At 45.9% G+C, this 18,100-nt stretch overlaps 1 protein-coding gene across 2 annotated transcripts in view; it reads left to right on the forward strand.

Moving 5' to 3' along the window:
* Positions 1–18,100, forward strand: part of ZNHIT6 (zinc finger HIT-type containing 6) — a 225,385-nt gene that overhangs the window by 74,586 nt on the left and 132,699 nt on the right. For both annotated transcript variants that reach the window (XM_085602069.1, XM_085602070.1), the window contains exon 5: positions 17,576–17,679. In XM_085602069.1, the coding sequence (XP_085458195.1) occupies positions 17,576–17,679 (104 nt within the window). The remainder of the gene's footprint in view (positions 1–17,575; positions 17,680–18,100) is intronic.

Consider the following 18,100-nt stretch of genomic DNA (forward strand, 5'->3'; position numbering starts at 1 on the left):
AAGATGGAGGGCATCCATCTGCTGGCAGACCTATTGAAGCAGGGGGACTGGTTGGTCCGTCTGGACCTGAAGGACGCCTATGTGTCCGTTCCCATATATCGTCCCCATCGCAGATTCCTTCAATTTCAATGGCGGAACCGTTGGTACGAATATTTGGTCCTTCCTTTCGGACTTTCCTCAGCACCGTGGTGCTTCACCAAGGTTCTGAAACCTGTCGTAGCCTACCTCAGGGAACAAGGGGTTCGCATGATTGTCTACTTAGACGACATGCTCATCATGGCGCAGTATCAGGCGTTGGCGGTTCAGCACTTGTGCATGACCATTCGTATCTTGCAGAACCTGGGGTTTGTGATCAACGAACCAAAATCGGTTCTGTGTCCCACGCAGACGATAGATTTTCTGGGGTTCGTCATAAACTCTCAGACGGCTCAGCTCAGTCTTCCAAATTCCAAACTTCGGGATATCAAGAAGGAGCTTCGCTCCTTCCTGACCAAACAAATGGTTTCCCTCAGGGGATTGCCCGGATAGTGGGACTTCTTGCGTCATCCATTCAAGCAATATTTTCGGGACCCCTACACTACAGGGTCCTTCAACGACTCAAAATTCAACACCTGCAGAAGGGTCTTTCATACACGGACTTAGTCCCTCTTTCCCAGGAAGTGAGGGAGGAGATGCAGTGGTGGTTGGCCCATGTAGAGGCGTGGAACGGCAGAGCGATTTTCAGCTCTCTAACGGAGGTAGTCATAGAATCCGACTCCAGTCGTTTGGGTCGGGGAGCGCGCTGCGGAAATATTTCCACAGGGGGACGTTGGTCCCTAGAAGAGTTAAAAATTCACATAAATTGTCTAGAGCTCCTCGCAGGATCATTTGCGATCCGGACACTATCCCCCAGGCAGGTCTCATGTTGCATCCTTCTTCGGATGGACAACATATCGGCGGTACGGTACATCAACAAACTGGGGGGCACGAGGTCCTCAATGCTGATAGAGATAGCGAAGGCCTTCTGGCATTATTGCCTGAGTCATCAGATTTCAGTCATAGCAGAATACATTCCGGGTCAGTCCAATGTGGTGGCGGATTGGAATTCACGCCACCTCAAGGACTACAGCGACTGGCAACTCCTCCCACGGGTGGTCCAGTGGTTGCAGGAGATATGGGGGTTTTGTGAGATCGACCTGTTTGCTTCCAGGCTGAACCGTCAAATTACGAAGTTTTTCAGCTGGAGGCCGGACCCATTGGCTCCGGCGACGGATGCCTTTGCACAGGAGTGGACTCAAAAGTTTAATTATGCGTTTCTACCCTTCATTCTCATTCCGCGCGTGTTGTCACTCAGGTGATGCGCCAGAAAGCGGAAGTGATATTAGTGACTCCCTTGTGGAAGTCGCAGCCTTGGTTCCCGTTGTTGCTGGAGGCGAGTTGCGACTTCCCCGGAGGATCCCATGGTCCTCGACAATGCTCCAGGGCCCTCACAGAGAGAAGCACCCGATGGTTCTATCGGGCATCTGTCTCTGATGGCCTGGAGACTTTCAGACAGCGTTGGCAAATGCCAGGGTTTTTGGAACAAGCTTCAGGCTTCATCAACCAAGCGTGGGCCCCCTCTACCAGGAAGCGATATTCTTCAGCCTGGGGATGCTGGGTTCGTTGGTGCATGGGACAGCATGTGGATACCGTGGGGGCAGAATTACCCTTTATTGTAAACTTCCTGTCAGAAAAAGCGTCGGAAGGTTAAGCGTATAACTTTCGTTCTGCCATATCGGCGGGCCACCCTCAGATAGAGGGCAAACCTGTCGGAATGCATCCTTTAATATGTAAACTACTAAATGGTATCTGAGTAGCTAATCCACCCAAACCAAAGTATTCTTCCTTGTGGGATGTCTCGCTGGTTCTCTCATTATTTAGCAGATGGCCCGACAACAATATGTTATCCGGGAAACAATTATCGGCTAAACTGGCCATGTTGTTATGCTTAGCGGCTTGTAGACGTTCCTCGGATGTTAAAGTTCTTGATATTACAGGTAGAGTATTTACTCCAGAGGGAGTTTCGTTTAATATTGCGTCTAGAACTAAAACTATGTCACGCAGTGTGGATTATCATGCTTTCCCCGACAATGCTAAACTTTGTGTGGTCCAATGCCTCAAGGCTTATGAAGACTGTACCAGGTCTACCAGGCCTGATGATGTCGTACAATTGTTGATTGCTCTGCAGAAACCGTACAAACCTGTTACTGCGGCTACTATAGCCAGATGGTTAAAAAATGTTATGCAGGAGGCGGGTGTAGATACTCAGGTCTTTGGTGCACATTCTGTTCGAGGCGCTATGGCCTCTAAGACCTTCATGTTGGGTTCTACTGTACAAGATATTATGCATTCTGCAGATTGGTCATCTGAGTCAACATTTAAAAAGTTTTATTATAAACCGGTGGGTGACATATCCTCTGTTGTTTTTAATCAGCGTTAAACTAGCATAATACGAAGCCTCCGGTCCTGTAATAGAATAAAAAATTAGCTAGCATTCGCGCCAAGAATTTTCAATTCTATTAAGGACACGGAGGCGAGGATTATCCCACCCGGTTAAATTACAGTATTGTAATTATTTGCCCACCCGTTTTGCTTATATACTCTGATTATACAGAAGTTACGGGCTGTTCTATCTCTGTTTTTTCAGGATCCGAAAAGAAGATGGATTAGTCGTAATCCTGCTTGAAGTTGACGTTCTTCCCAGCTGGTCTGGTTTCTTCCACGTTGGAAGATGTTGTTGAACTTTGTTATACTTATTGGACTTATTGTTCGGAGCAAAGAAAGAGGACTGGTTCCGGTATTACTGGCTCTTATGGGGCTCTGCAGGAAGTGATGTGGTGCATGCATCATGGGAAATGTAGTTTGTTTTGCATAAGAAAAGTTTTCATTGGCTGCTGTGAGTAGCAATAAATAGAAAGAGAAGCATAATCCTCGCCTCCGTGTCCTTAATAGAATTGAAAATTCTTGGCGCGAATGCTAGCTAATTTTTTATTCCTCACCAAGGGGCAGCCAGTGCAGTTTTCCCCCCGCATAATAAGCGCACCTCTCCTATGGGGCTGCCTCCCTGCCAGCAGGCCTCCTCACTGTCACCACTCTGGGCATCCATGGGAGCCTGTCTGGCCCTCCAGGAAACCCATCCCCAGGACTCAAGCTGGCCGGGGGCCCCCAGTCACCCTCTCGTCAGTCGCTGGGGCAGCGGCTGTTTCACTCAGGCAGTTCCTGGGCCCAGTCAACCCCAGCAGGAAAATGGCGCTGTCCCGCGTTACCAGTGCCGCACCCGCACTTCCACCTCTAAACGGCCCCAAACCCTGGGAGGGAACCCCAGGCACATCACAGCAAAGTGCCGGTGCAACGTGAAGCTGTCTGGGAAAAATTCCCGACAGGATTGTGCGGGATATGAGCAGGATTGCGGAAGCACCTAGAGGAAAGTCTACTCGGCTATCTTGTAGATGTAGTTGCCGGAAGGTGAGCAAAAAGCAATAAAATGCCACATTTCGTCATCTTTATAGCCATATCTTTGGCCCAAATTCACACTCACTGACCTTGCCCCATGCTACTCAGTAGTACTGTCCAGACTTTTTTATGGGCTTTAATTGCTGCATGTAAATGAAGTCAGCCAAGAAACACGTCCTTAGTGCTTCCAAGCTAGCTTCATATACATGTAATTGCATGCCTATTCGTGCCCCTGGGAACACATCCACGGCCCCCAGGGGGGTGCACCCCACAGTTTAAAGACCTCTGACCCTAAAGTGTCTATAGGGTGTTGAAAGCATCTAATCCCAGATTCTATCATATGTTAGGGGTGCGCCGTTTATCACTGCTTCTCCCCTCTAGCTTCTTTTACATTGTGAGCCCTAGAATGAACATTTTGCCTAGCAGCTTCAGTAGCCATTACTGAACGCCCTAGTGATTATGGCTGCTCATCTCACATATGCTGCATTTGTTTTAGCCTTTCTTCACATATTTATTATCTGTGTCGTCATGATGCTTAGTTCGGAAAATACTAAAGGCTTGTATCTGTGTTTGGATGTTAGCATTATTTTGGTCTGTGCGTATAGGTACTCTTTGACGCAGGTTTCTCCTATTAGATGTAAAGTTTTTTTTTTACCTACATCCTTTTTTAGGTCTCGCCTGAGCCAGCGCTTTAGCGCTGCTCTGGCGAGAGCTTTAGTAAACGGGGGATTTGGAAGTGCAAACTAGTGCTTTTCAGGCCTCCAAATACAGTGCATGTGCGCCGGGCGCGTGCACCATTTGGCATCCTGTGTGATCATTTTGCGGCCGCTTTGATGTTCTCAGTGAGCCGTGCGGCCACTGAGAACATCAAATCGGCCGCGAAAGTGTACACCATTTGCCACCATTTGCCAGCCTGCGTGCCTCTCTCCCCTTAGAGGGCGCGACGTGCCCTACCCCCTCCCTTATCCCACTTACTGCTTGTTTTTTTTTAATTCGCGCTCGCTTTTGCAATCGCTTTCACTTTCACGGCCACTTGTGTTATTTATATGTTCTAGAATATTCTGTTTATGCTCCCGAGGCAGAGAGTAGAGTGCTTTGTTCGGCCGCAGTACATACATCAATGACTCCCTTCATTATTTGTGTTTGAAACAAACCGATCACATATTTATCAAATTTCTCTTGCTTTCAAAAGGGGATGAAGGGCGGCCATCGCCCCCCTCTCCTGCATGCATGACCGCTCCCATCTTGAGGATGCCCCCCCTCCAACCCTCCTCCAGCGTGCACCCCCGCCCCCTATCCACACGCCCTGGGGTTCTCAGAGAGCAGCCACGCCCTGGTGGCTTGGATGTATGCATTCTATGGCGTGGCACGCTGCAGGGCTTGGGGCGCTGCCAACCCGAGGTCAGCAGGGCAGCGCGCCCCTCCCCCCTCAGCAATGCACATGACGAGATCACATGTAAGAACTGCACATTTGATAGCAGACCCCCCCCTCCCAGCAGATAAACCAGTCAGGAGCGTAGCTTCCGTGGATGCCGCAGGTGCAGTTGCACCGGGCCCAGGGCCTCTCTGCACTCTGATTATTACTATATTTCACTTTTCGAACAGCGGCCGTGGGTCTCTTTCCTTCCATGCGGTGGGATTCATAACACACTGGCTAGCCACTAAACCCAGTGTGATATTGCATGTTTTACTGGTGACTCTGACCATTAAAGAGCTCTGATTTTGTGTGCAATCTTTTAAGTAGCGCATACGATATCATTGCCACAGCCTCTTGTCGCTGTTCTGTCAGCCTGGTGATGGTTACTGCACCGGAGGAGACCCCCTAGGCCGCCTGGTCTCAGGACTTTACTCCACAACTTTACTTGTGCATTCTTACCATTGCCACCTCAGTCCCAGCTCCAGATTTCACATCAGTGTCTGTGCGCATTGCCATTGGTCCCTGGTTCTTACTTGCACAAGCCCCACCATAACATAACTAAAGACTTATAAGGTCCCAAAGGCGAGACCTATTGGCTATGCCAATGCTTGTTAATAGTTATACCCCAAGTTGCTTTTTGCTTGCACTCTGTTCAGTGTTTATTACATTTTTTGGGGTCTGCATATAGAGAAGTGTGTGCTTTATAACCATGATACAGTCAGTCAGTCCATCACAGTTTACTATCCACTCCACGGAAATGCAACTCCTGCTTTGCTCACATTTTAGCCTCAAACCTCTTTCTGAAATTGAGGGCAATGGCTTCCCAGGCAACAGCTATATTATCTCGAGCTGTTCTCCTGCCATGCAGAGTATTACCTATTTCTCCCTCTATCATATGGAAAACATTGCAGAAGTTCAAAGAAACACTAACTCGTCTCTACTTAGTGTAGCACTTACTAATTCCTAGGTACACCCCCTAAAGTAAACAAATGTATTCCACCAGCACAAATGCAATAGGTCTTGCATTTGCGAGAGTTTTAGCTATTGCCATTGTAAATGCCAATAGCTCGTACTCTCGTAAATGCGAGACCTATTAAATTGCAAATGCTTGTTGCAGATTGTTGTTGGGTTGTGGATTCAGCCCTGGCTAATGCTTCTGAGTAAGGCAACTATTGAGCACGTTTAGAGAAGGTCATGTGTGTATAGGCCATCACTAAATTATGAAGTGTTAAAAGTGTTCGGATTCAAATGATCAAATCTGTTCACCCGAGAGGAGCAGGGGTATGTAGTTTCCCAAAATTTAGGTATGCACCAAAATGTGTGCACAAAGTTCAGATTTAGAGACCTTCCACTGGACAGTTAAACAGTTACACTCCCCATGTGTCTGTCATGTAGATCTGTACCTCTGTCTCCCTGGGATCAGCAGGCCTGTAGTTTGCTTCTCAGGGGACATAGTTTGTCCATTTTTATGAAGGCCCTTTGATGGCGTCTGTAGTGAGCCCGGGCCTGTAGTAGTGCTGAATGAGACTGTGTGATAACAAGAAAATCAGCCCACTGGCACTCTACAATCTGTAGGCCAGTATCTAGTCCGACTACCAGTCCTGTTCTACCACAGCAGTAGTGCTGAGCCTTGTCTTCTGAGTCGAAATAGTGCACTCAAAAATTCAAAATCTTGGACTCATTAGGTTTAAAGATGATTGATAATGTTGATGAGAACCACTGAGAACATTAAAGACAAAACGTCACCTCTTCCTATTGATCTGGGCCCTCCAACTCCGAGAGACCCATTGGCTTATGTTTGCGTGCTCCTGATACCTCCATTCAGAGTTGGGTTTCCACCTTCACCCTCCTGTCCGCTGCTGCTTCATCACAATCGGATTCAGTGTCTTCTTCTGAGTGGCCTGGCTCAGTCCTCCAGGTCTTGGTGATTTATTTGCTCCCTTTCACCATATTCTGTCGCTGTAGACGCTCCACAAGCTGGAAGAAGGTTTGAGTGCTGCAATGTTGCAGGATCCTCTGCCTGTTCCTGTTGCTCATTGTGTCATGTACAGGTTTTGCCATGGAGTTACTCAGATTCCTTCGTGTCCGGGGGTCTAAGACAGTGTTGCAATCAAAATCACGAATTTTCCAATTATGTTGGCGATTGCCTCTGATTACCCGGTCTTATCGACAGAGCTTCATATGGAGCACCATCTTGGTCTTTTATCGGCTGCGATTACGTGATTCAGTTTTAAGTGTGTTTTGACCATTGCTGAATGCTACCTTTTTTTTTTTTTAAGTGGGGGATTGCTAATATAGGAAGGTGGTGTCAAAGTTAGGTTATTTGTGCGTCAAATGAAAGATTCGAGTTAGTCAGGGTTCTCCAAAGTCTAGACTATCATCTTGGGGCTGGGACAACTCTTATACAATCTAACTGAATTCAGGATCCACTTGGTAGTTTGATTCAACACTGGGAAGGAGAATTTCAGATGATGCCATATTGTAGAAAGTTGCTGCCTGTGTAACATTAGGGAAAACGCTTGGAAAATTACATTGTGACATCAGGCTTATGCCTGCAAAAGGACACAGGATCTTTGCCTTTTTATTCACTGATCCGAGATAGATCCGTAAATAAAAATAAAAAAGCGTAGTGCGAAAGCGCTTCTGTTTTTTAAAAATAAAAAGCAATAACGATGAGCAAGTTGGGTAGGGGGTGGCAGGTGAAACAACATGCCGGTCAGTGGGAGAAACACACAAGTGAGAGAACATGGGGAAGAGGAAGAGATCAAGGGGCAAATTAAGAAACAAACGGATGATAAAGAACAAAGTGTAGCAGGAGACAAGCAAGTGGGTGCAAGAGAGCAACAAAAGTGTAGTGTAGGCTTAGAGAAAGCATATTGACGAGAGGGGGCGAAAAGCACATAAAGGACACAGCTGGAAAATACATATAAACCATCAAGTGCTTATGCAAAAAGAAAAGTAGTAGTTCCCTTAAAGCAACATATGGAATGATAGAGGCCAACCAATCAAAGAACTGTTAGGCTATGCCGCATTGGTGATACAAATACAAAATGGACAGGCTGAAACAAGGAAAGCCATCAAATAGAAAGCATGTATCTGAAACAAGGGTTACCCTTCTCACAAGAAACCAGGGCATCAGTATTGTAATAAAGAACAATGAATGGTTCATGTATTTGGGTACTTGATATGTCGGACGCCCAATGGCAAATATTTGTGTGGGCAGTGAATGTCAGAAGGAGAATCAGAGTCATATACTGGATGAGGTTATCAGAACGAACACTGTTGCTAAGTGATTATATTTTCACAAAAAATAATAAGTGTGTGGTGTCCCAGGTGAAATAGAACCTTACAAAGGGGAGGGAGTGTGGATAAGTGGTAAGTGGTAACAGTGAGGGGGGAGTGACAGTCCTGTTCGATAGTTAGTGAATGTTCCTCTAATCATAGTATGGGGTAGATTACTCTCCACTATGTCAAATACTCTCCATACAGGGAAATTCCACCTTAGTCGTAGATACGAAAAATTTGCATGGGCAGTCGTCATCTCATTCAGACCCGATTAGGCAGGTATGCCCTGTCGGAGGCGGCCGCAGATGTCAGCTGGTCGGGTGGGAGGAGGGCAGTGATGCGTCTTTCTCCCCTGCAGTTCCTACAATGAGTCAATTACCCAATAACCATCCCACCCCTCTAGCTGAGGTCACCCGAACACTGCCTGAACACCTTTGAAGATGATAGTGCTGTACAAATATACATAACATAACAATACTCGTTTTTATGTGTAAATTCGTGATAACTCTCCAGTCTCAAACATTTTTATAAAGATGTTTAAAACAGAAGGTCAATTGTTTGTTTATGTTCTGAGTGAGATGACTCAACCATCCATTAGAAAGGACATGCCTCATCAGGATCTGACCCTTACAATTTGCGAGTCGCAAATTGCGTCTTTTTGCTACTCGCAAATTGTAATTCACAACCGTGTCTAAGACACTGTTTGCGGTTCCTAATGGGGTCGTAAATTGCAGGCATCATTAATATTCATGAGGCAGGTGCAATTTGCGACCCCACTGGTAATGGCTAGCGCTCTCAGGGATGGTGGCCTACTGGGGTCAGCAGACCACCATGTCTGTGACTGCTTTTTAAATAAAGCAGGTTTTTTTTAATGCAGCCCGTTTTCCTTAAAAGAAAAGGGAATGCATTTAAAAATGAAAAATGTAATCTTTCCGCTTCATTTTTTAAGAGTAGGCAGTGGTCGACTACTACCTGCTCTTGAAAAATATTTTTGCATCCATTCACAAAGAGGAAAGGGTCCACTGGTGACGCCTTCACATTTCCGAGTGTCTTACCACCTACTTGAAGTAGGTGGTAAACTGCGAGTGTTTTGCGACCACAATTGAGGTCCCAAAACAATTGTACATTAAAGTGCGAGTCGTTATTAGGAAGGGACTCCCTTGGCACGCCCCTTACTAATAACGAGTTGCAAACCCTATTTTGCGAGTCGGTAATAGGTTCAGGATTCGCAAAATAGGCTTTGTACATGGGGCAGACCAATTTTGCGGTCGCAAACGGGCCAATTTCCCATTTGCGACTGCACAAAACAGTAGTACATCTGGCCCTTAGTTTGTTGTCACTTGCATCATGCACAGACTTTTAGTTTGTGAGTTAGTGAGTTTAGATCTTATCATCTAGGTAAACTTCAACTTGTTCAGAGATGAGGTTTAATCTGAAAGGGTTATTGTATTTTTCCCCTCCCCTCGAGAAATATTGTTTTTAGTGTAATACATTTAATATTTTAATTATGCAGACCAAGAATTTCACCAAGATCAAGTCTATCCCAACCCTGTAAAAACGACATAATATTGCCCCAGCCAACTCCGTAAAGGCTATCAAGTATTTAAATTGTATGGACCTTTTATAAGAGCACAGTTAAAAAGATTCTGGGGTGTTTGGGAAAACAATTTTATGCTACATTTACTGTCACCTTTCCCCAACTTGTCAGCCTTATAGATTTGCAGGGAACCTCTATCCTCTTGGGTTCTCAGAATTAATGTTTTCTGCAGTGAGGGATGTAATGTTTTGCTGGTTCCAAATGTTCTGCTTTAATGCCCTGAACTAAAACATATTATCGTTTGAATAAGTGCTCCTATCTTCTCTTCTTTTTCTTTGAAGCTATTTCCTTGAAAATTATCCTGTGCCATTCTTACTAGAATCCCCCTTTAGTTCTAGATGCCATGAATATCCAGTGTTCATCTCATAGGTTTGTGACTCGTAAGATAAGCTTTTCCTCCTGCGCTCTCTTTTCAGGCACTTGGTGCAGAGAGGTTGCCTTGGGGGGCATTCCATTTTGACTCTGGCATTCATACACATTGAGTATATTGTTCTCTCTATACAGTCCAGTGCCTCCATTACTCAGTTGTCTATTTTAAAAAATTGACTTTGCTTCATAGTGTTTTCCAAGATCTCCCTCCTTAAACTAATATCCATTTCAGAAAATTAGTCAAAAGCTGTCTCTTCCCCACATGACGCCTGTACTCGCAGCTCAAGAATGTACCACAACATTATACTCAAACATGACAAACGATACTTCTCACGATATGGAAAACAGCTGTCGTCATACAGATACATGCCATTGTATTCTGAACTATGCCTCCTGTTAAAAGCAGATACTTTTAAATTAAATTAAAATCTAAGAAACCTGCAGTGAGTGAGACAGTAAATGACCCTGGAAATTTTTGATTTATTTTAAAATAAAACAAACGGGAAAGAGCAGTTAAAAACATATTTAAAAGAAATTGGCATCTGATCTGGAGAGACCCTGTAATTAGAGGTTCAGTACCCAAGAAACCCACTATAACATACAGTAGGGGTCCATCGATGAAAGATGTTCTAGTAAAAAATTATCCCAGTGGCCCACAAGTAAAAGTCACGTGGCTGAGGCAGAGATTAGGGTTCCTCAAGTGCAAAACTTGCAAAGCCTGCCAACATAGAGTAACTACAACAGCTTACAAGACTCCATTTGGTGGGAAAGAGAAAAATATTTAGAAAGCGCTGAATTGCAAACCTGATCATGTAGTCTATGTGCTGGAGTGCCCTTGCAACCTAAAATATGTAGGAAGTACCATCTTGCAGGGACATAAAAGGGTGCTCCAGCACATAAGGGCTATCAAGAACAACGATCAGTCATACCCAGTGGCACGACATTTCAATGAAACTCATGGGGGTAGTTCCAAGGATTTAAAATACTTCCTCATAGATTCAGTCCCACCGAACAAAAGGGGCGGTGATCGAGAAAAAGCACTTTGTAAACTTGAAATGCTATATATTCTAAATCTCGATACCAAGCATCCGAGAGGTCTAAATGCCACAGAGGAATTACATGCGAGCTTGCTCAACTGAATAAATAATGAAAAAATAATGATCAATCAAAAATTAATTAGGGCACTTTGTGAGAGTTGAAACAATGACTCATTCATCCTTGAACAATTTTATTAAAAAACATACAGTTTCAAGACAACCGCCAACCCCACCCCTATTTTAACACACCGAGCAAGATAGGTTTTCACATGTAGTTTTAAATAAATCTGCACAAGACACTTTTTTCACGTTATTTGCACATAAGAGCACTTTATTACTAACAGGGAGGTCCATCATATACTATTATACTCCATAGAACTTTCTAGAGCAACGCAAAAGGTATTTGCACCTAGACAGAGTATAACAAGTAGGATTCCCAACCTGTAAGTATCTATTAGTATCTTCAAGTTGGGTGTCAAGGTTTCCAAACCAAAATATCTAGTAAACCCAATGAATAACGGTATGCAGTAATGCTTTTTTTGGTGTTTCATGGTTTTAAATAAAAAAAATAGATTTTTTAAAGGGTGACTTTAGGTATTTGTACTGTTATTTTACAACAATCTGATCAATGTGTGAATATCGTATTTATTTATATATATTTATGTATTTCACAACCAAGTTATTTATGTATTTATTTATTTATACATTGATACGCACGGCATATTTGAAACCTTTATAATCCATTGCTTAAAATGAAACCATTTAACAAGAAACCACCTCGACATTACTATTTCTATGTCTATGGTCAACCCTGTTTTCATAATGCACCTGTCACTTTAAGAAAATCACGAGGCAAAAGTTCAAGAAAACGGTATTTAAATAACTCATCCTTCTGAAAGCGCGTCATGTGATCAAGTCCCCTGTGAGGGACGAAACGCGTCTGTTGGGAGCAACAATAAAATAGCAGCAGAACGAACTATTGTGGTCCGTGCTCTTTCTTTCGCGTGGAGGAGAAAGCGAGATGAGAAGGAGTGTTCCCGGATACTTTTAAATTAGGGAACATATATTTTGCACCACAGGATACATGTGCATATCAGACCATGTCAAAATGTCCGCTTTTGTGTAAATATAGGTGCATATATAGAGGGTTACGCCTATCACTAATATCTGCAATAAGTGCCATATTTAAGCATATATAACTTAATTACAGTTCTCTGAAACCATAAAAATATACCACATGACAAATGTGCACAGCAGCCCATGTAAATATTGCTTCTGCAATGTACATACGGGTATTTGTATAGAGGGTGTTAATCAAGCAAACATACCAATACCCAGCATTGTGTGTGTTTTTCTATTACGGAAAACCTTCTCCCTCATATCTTCCCATCCCTTCTCCCTCTGACTCATCCCATTCTGACTACTGTGACCTCCCAAACATCCTTCTCAATCTTGCACCCCTCCTTTTTAATTCATACCACCCAACTAACAAGCACACACAACCAGAATTTGCAAACCAACTCACTACTTCCCCCTTTTTACATCCACTCCTACCATTCTATCCCTACCCCCAAACCATACTAACCACTCAAGAAATCAATAGCAGAATCCTAACACAATTAACACACAAGAGAAACCAAAACAAAAATTATACTAACCTACTAATTACTTATGTGGGGTTCTAGAGTAGCATGCTACTCACTGCAAAAAGCGCTTTGTCGGGGTCGTAAGCGCTATGTAAATGGATTTACAATTGCTTTTTAGTCCTTCATTTGGTCCTTATGTCATTTATTTTCCTTAAAATAGCATTCTGTGGTGATAATCAATTGCGTTTTGGCCTCCCAGGTGTAGAGTTCCCAGAGGACTAGCCTCCAATCTATCCTATGTCATTGTATAATTGTTTATAACCAAGTGGATAGGGAAAGAATGGTCCGAGATACCACTCGGCAAAAACTGGGTGTCTGTGCATCTCGTTTCATGCATTGCGGGCACCATCAAATAGTCTAGAACAGAACTGCACAGCTCCACCCGCATCCTGAGACTCTAAAGGGCTGCTGTTCCCTTGGGTGGACTGCCTGCCAGGGGTCTACAAGTCCCAGCTCCTTTGTGAAGTTGTATAGTCAATTGTCTACTCTAATTGACTGTGCAGTCATCAAAGTCCTATTGAGTTCCGCTTGCATAGTGAGCGTCAGATCACCCCCAGGACCATTATAGCATATGGGGCTTGTATGATCCTGTTAGAACTGGGGTCACCAATTCCGACATGGTAGCTTGGCGCGAGGTAGGAAGGCACCCGAAGGCAATGTGTAAAGTAGTTGTGCAGCACTCACTCACCCGGACTCAGTAATGCGTACACAATGAAGGACGCCACGCCAAGTTGATTGGTAAAAACAAGATCCTTTATCTAATTCAAGTCATGGCGAATAAATTAATTTCAGTAATAACGCAAATAATTTCAGGGCAACAATAAATTCATTCAAGTCAATGGAGTAGATAATCTCAGGACAACAGTCAATTCATTCAAGTCAATGGATCAGTGAATCTCAAGACAACAGGTAATTCATTTCAGCACAAAACAAGCGTAAATTCCTTCGAGTGAATATCGCAGGTAATCTCAGGGCAACAATTAATTCAGTCTAGCTCCAAAACAGACGCAAATTCATTTAGGGATAACATCAAAACGGCTCCTGGATAGGGGGACATCAAGGTAACATGCAGCACATTCAGATGGTTCTCGACTCACAAGGGTAGGACTTCTGGTAGGCATGGTCCTCAAGGTGACGCTCCCAGGGCATGCATGTAAGTCAACCACCTATCTCTGGGGGCTTATGGTGCATCCCAGCACTCAGCATTGGAAAGGCAGTCCCCTATCTAACTCAGGCCCCAGCTCATAGCAGTTCCAGGAGGCGAGGGGAGGTTAATTGGGGCCTTTGGGGCCCAGTAGCAGTCTCCTGAGGGGAGGGGTGGTCACGGGGCTGCCTCTCTAATCGTGGGAGGCTCCTGGGCAGCCCCCGCTATCCCCGCAGTCTCTCCGCCCTCCCCCAGGGGGATTACCTGATGTTATGGGCCTCCGCTCTCATTCAGGAGTTCCAGCTCGAGCGGGAACCCGCATAGGCAAAGCGGGCTCCCGGCAGCCCCTCCTCGTGCTCTCCTCACGCTCGGTCGGGGCGAGGCAGGGGGGCTCCCGCACCTCTCGGAGCCCCCACGGGGGTGTCAGAACCGGCCTCGGCTCGCCGGCTTCTTTCTCGCCCTAGGACCAATCCGGGCACGGTCCTCGCAAAGCGCGCCAGCAACAACCAACCCCAGCGCGGCTCGCTTGGGGTGCGGCAGTCTCCACCAATGGCTGCGCGGCGCTAACGGGGGCGCGGCTGATGAATCGGTCAGTGCCCCCGTCACGTGACGACGGACACGCTGGCTTCTCCGGCTCAGTGTAGGCCTCAACGCGGCGGCCCTCTCCAGGCTTTGGGGGCCGCGGCGTTGTCTTCCGCAGCGGGTGATCCTTGTTGGCAGTGGGCGCCAGGCCCGCGGCGGTGACTTCTGGGCCTCACGGCGCACTTCCCAGCAGTGCCCGACTCCCGCACCCACGTGGGGGGGCGCAGGCAGTGCCTCGGGTCCTGCGGCACCGGGCATCAGCGGTGTTGGCCGAGAAGCGCCTCACGGGATCAGCGCGATCCTACAGGTACCAGGTGGCGGCAGAGATGGGCAGGTAGCGCTTTACAAACACAGCGCTTCATTAGTTCAGCACGGAGGGCGCAGTTCGTGCAGCAGCAGTCACTAACAGTCCTAGGCAAAATAGCGCTTCAGGGTGACACAACGCTGATTACCTGGTTGATCCCCCCCCAGTAGTGCTCACTGCAGGCAGTCCTCTACTCCAGCTCAGCGCTTGTCCCAGGGGGAAGGTTACCCAGCAGGTCTCAGTGCAGGTTCTTGGGGCGGAAGGAAGGGGATGAGTTGGTAGGCATCAGAGGGCAGGATGGTTCCCTGCAGCTCACTGGAGTTGGTCCCTTGGGCTCCCCCTCACTGTGCAAGATCAGCAGGCTGGCAGAGTCCCTCATCTAACTTGGGTACAGCAGGGCCTAAGCTCAGTCAGTCCCAGGAGTGTAGGTTTATCCCCTAGGCCCAACCGCCTACGCTCCGGCAGAGGTTCCCCCAGGTCCAGTGGTGCCCCAACTAACTAGTCAGGTGTCCCTTCTTTCTTCTTATACCCCTAGGTCAGGTGACCCTCTAGTAAAGGCGGCAAAGCATAACCCTTCCCAGGGCTGGAAGGTTCCAGGAGCTTCCACATGTTGGTCTGTGGGACAAAAAGGCGGGACGGCAAAGATACAGTATCAATATGTCCCAGTCTGCTCCTAACTACTAGTGCGTGTATTCAATGGCCAGTCCGCAGAAGCAGGGGCCTGTGGCAGCCATGTTATTAGGAGAGAGCACCTGCACCTCAGCACTGTTTGGCAGTGGTAAGGCGCCCAGAGACCTAGGTCCAACAAAAGACGGTGGCAAAAATGAGGTGACAAGGGCAAAAAAAACGGGGTAAGACCACCCTAGGGCTGACAGGTCTAACAGATCCACCGACCCATTTTCTCCAGCATCAGTGACTGGAGGGCCGGAAGAAAATAAATTGACACAGCCAGAATTTCTTTTACCCGTTCTATTCTCCTAGTATGGCAGCCTAGCAGCGCTCAGGGTCAAGCCAAGTTTTTTTAATTGTAAGGGGAGGCATTTAAAGCTAATATCCCCATCCCTTATGAGCCTGATGTTAATGAGCTAGGACCCTATATAGTCTCTTGCCCTGTAACCCACATTTATTACCCATGAGGTGCATTTTCCAAAGTAATATCCGATCATGCACTTGTCGAGCACAAAACTTCGTGACCCCCTCCAAATTTACTTTTCTCTCCAATCTATTGACATTCCAGGTTAGGACTCTGAGGTCCAGTCTACCAGAACCTGTAATTCTGTAGACCTTTGCATTGCCACAACCACACTTCTTGTCTCTGGGCATGCACCACCTGCCACCACCTTTGAAACCTAGTTGCTGTATCTCAAGCTGCCAACACCCCAACCCCCTTCCAACTGTAACAATCCCCCCACCCTACTACCTAATGTTGTGGGTTGAGAACGGCCCAATGCTGTGGATTGAGAACTGACCACATCCACAATGATTGAGGTTTTGTCGCCCCTTAAACAGCATCAAAACATTAATTAAAATGTAAAATAACAAAAAATGGTTTCTGTTCCTTCCCAACTGGGGATTTGGGGGTGTGTTAGTGGTCACGGCTCGAGCCGTCCTGCTGCTCCTTTGACCTTTAGTCACTTAGTCCACAAGGTCTGTTGGCTTACTGGTCCAGCATGTGATGGTCATTGGAACCCCAACCTGCTTCTGTTTTGTTGCTTCCTACTGCCATTGGAGAGATGGATCTCCAGGTTTCATCACGTTCCCTTGAGTGCACGTCCACGTGTTTCTTCTGCTCAATGGTCTGCCATCCCTCCAACCGCTACCACACCTCTTCTGCGGTCCCAGCAGCACTCTCCTTAGCTGTCATTGTGTGACCATCGTCTCTCAGTAGATTAATGTCCAAGGCAACCGTGTCGGTTTCAGTTTTGAGAGTAGCCCGCAATTCCTTGACTTCCGCAAGTAGCTCTCTGAGTGGGATCCTGATCATGATGTTGATCTGGTCCGGCCTCTAGAGATTGCCCAGTTTCCTCTTGTGGCGTATGTCCGAAGTCCTATTTCTCAAGTCTGGGACTTGCTTGGGGTTTATCTCGACCTATAGCGATATGATGGAGAACCCCCACTCAACTCCCATACGCAGGCCTGGGTGGGTCCCAGCGCACCTCCCTCTGCTAGCCTCTCCATTGGGGGGCTCGTGCCTCGCTGCCAGTACGGGTATGGTCATGGGGGAGGGGATGGCGAGTGTGCAGCTGGGAGCATTCATACACCACTGACAGATTGCTAATTTTGTCCACTGCTTTCACCCCGTACCTGTTGCTGCTGAGCTGCCACCTTCAGCTCAGTCCAAGGGGCACTCGTGAGCGCAGGAAACAAAGGTGTTAAACTGGCATCAATGCACAGGAGTGGCACCATGTTGTCACAACTGGAGGCAGCGCAGAGTTGAGGCAGAGTTCAATGGTATCAACTGTTAGTGTGCGGCAGCTAATGCAAGTTTCTGGATCCAGTTTGGTGAGAAATTTCAGGTTAAAAAGATTATCCACTAGAAAGGGCATTACTGATGTTAATATCGTGTTTGTCAATCATACTAATAAAGTTAGTGGTCTATTTACAAATGTGGTTTCCATTAATTTTGGTTCTGGTTATCATTTTGTCCTTTTACTACTAATATTGAAGAATCTACTACCTACTTGTGAAACAGCAATTTTAAGTGTACAATTTTTTTTCCCAAGCTTTTTTTTCTGAAAAAACAAGCCAGAAAGCGCAATATAGACCTACACACCTTACCCAACGGATTCCGAAAGAGAAAAGAGAATTCTACATTCTTCCATAAAAGGTTTGTTTTCTGTTTGTTTATTTCTCACCTGTAAAAGTATACATGTGCATTTTCAAAATTGCTGTGGTATAGAATTTGTTGTACAAACAAGTGGATGAATCTTGTTTGGCAATATTTTATTTGAAGGATGCTCGTTATCAATATTTGTATTTCAGTTATATAATCAGTGCTGCTGTTCTCAGTATTTTCTTGAAATAAATGAGTTGTGTAGTGCTTGTTGCACATATTTTCTATTTTTGCATTTTCTTCCTATTTACAACTTTACTTGGGGGTGGAACAGATTGGTGCACCCAGAAATCTACACATTTCTGAATCCTGTGCAGAATTCCGTGAGAGGTCATTCTCAAAGAGATTGCTCAAGGATTTCTCAGAGAGGCTAATTGATTAAACCAAAAAAATAGGGGAAGTAGGGAAAAAAAGA

The sequence above is a fragment of the Triturus cristatus genome, chromosome 4_2, assembly GCF_964204655.1.
Source record: "Triturus cristatus chromosome 4_2, aTriCri1.1, whole genome shotgun sequence".
NCBI classification, from domain to species: domain Eukaryota; kingdom Metazoa; phylum Chordata; class Amphibia; order Caudata; family Salamandridae; genus Triturus; species Triturus cristatus.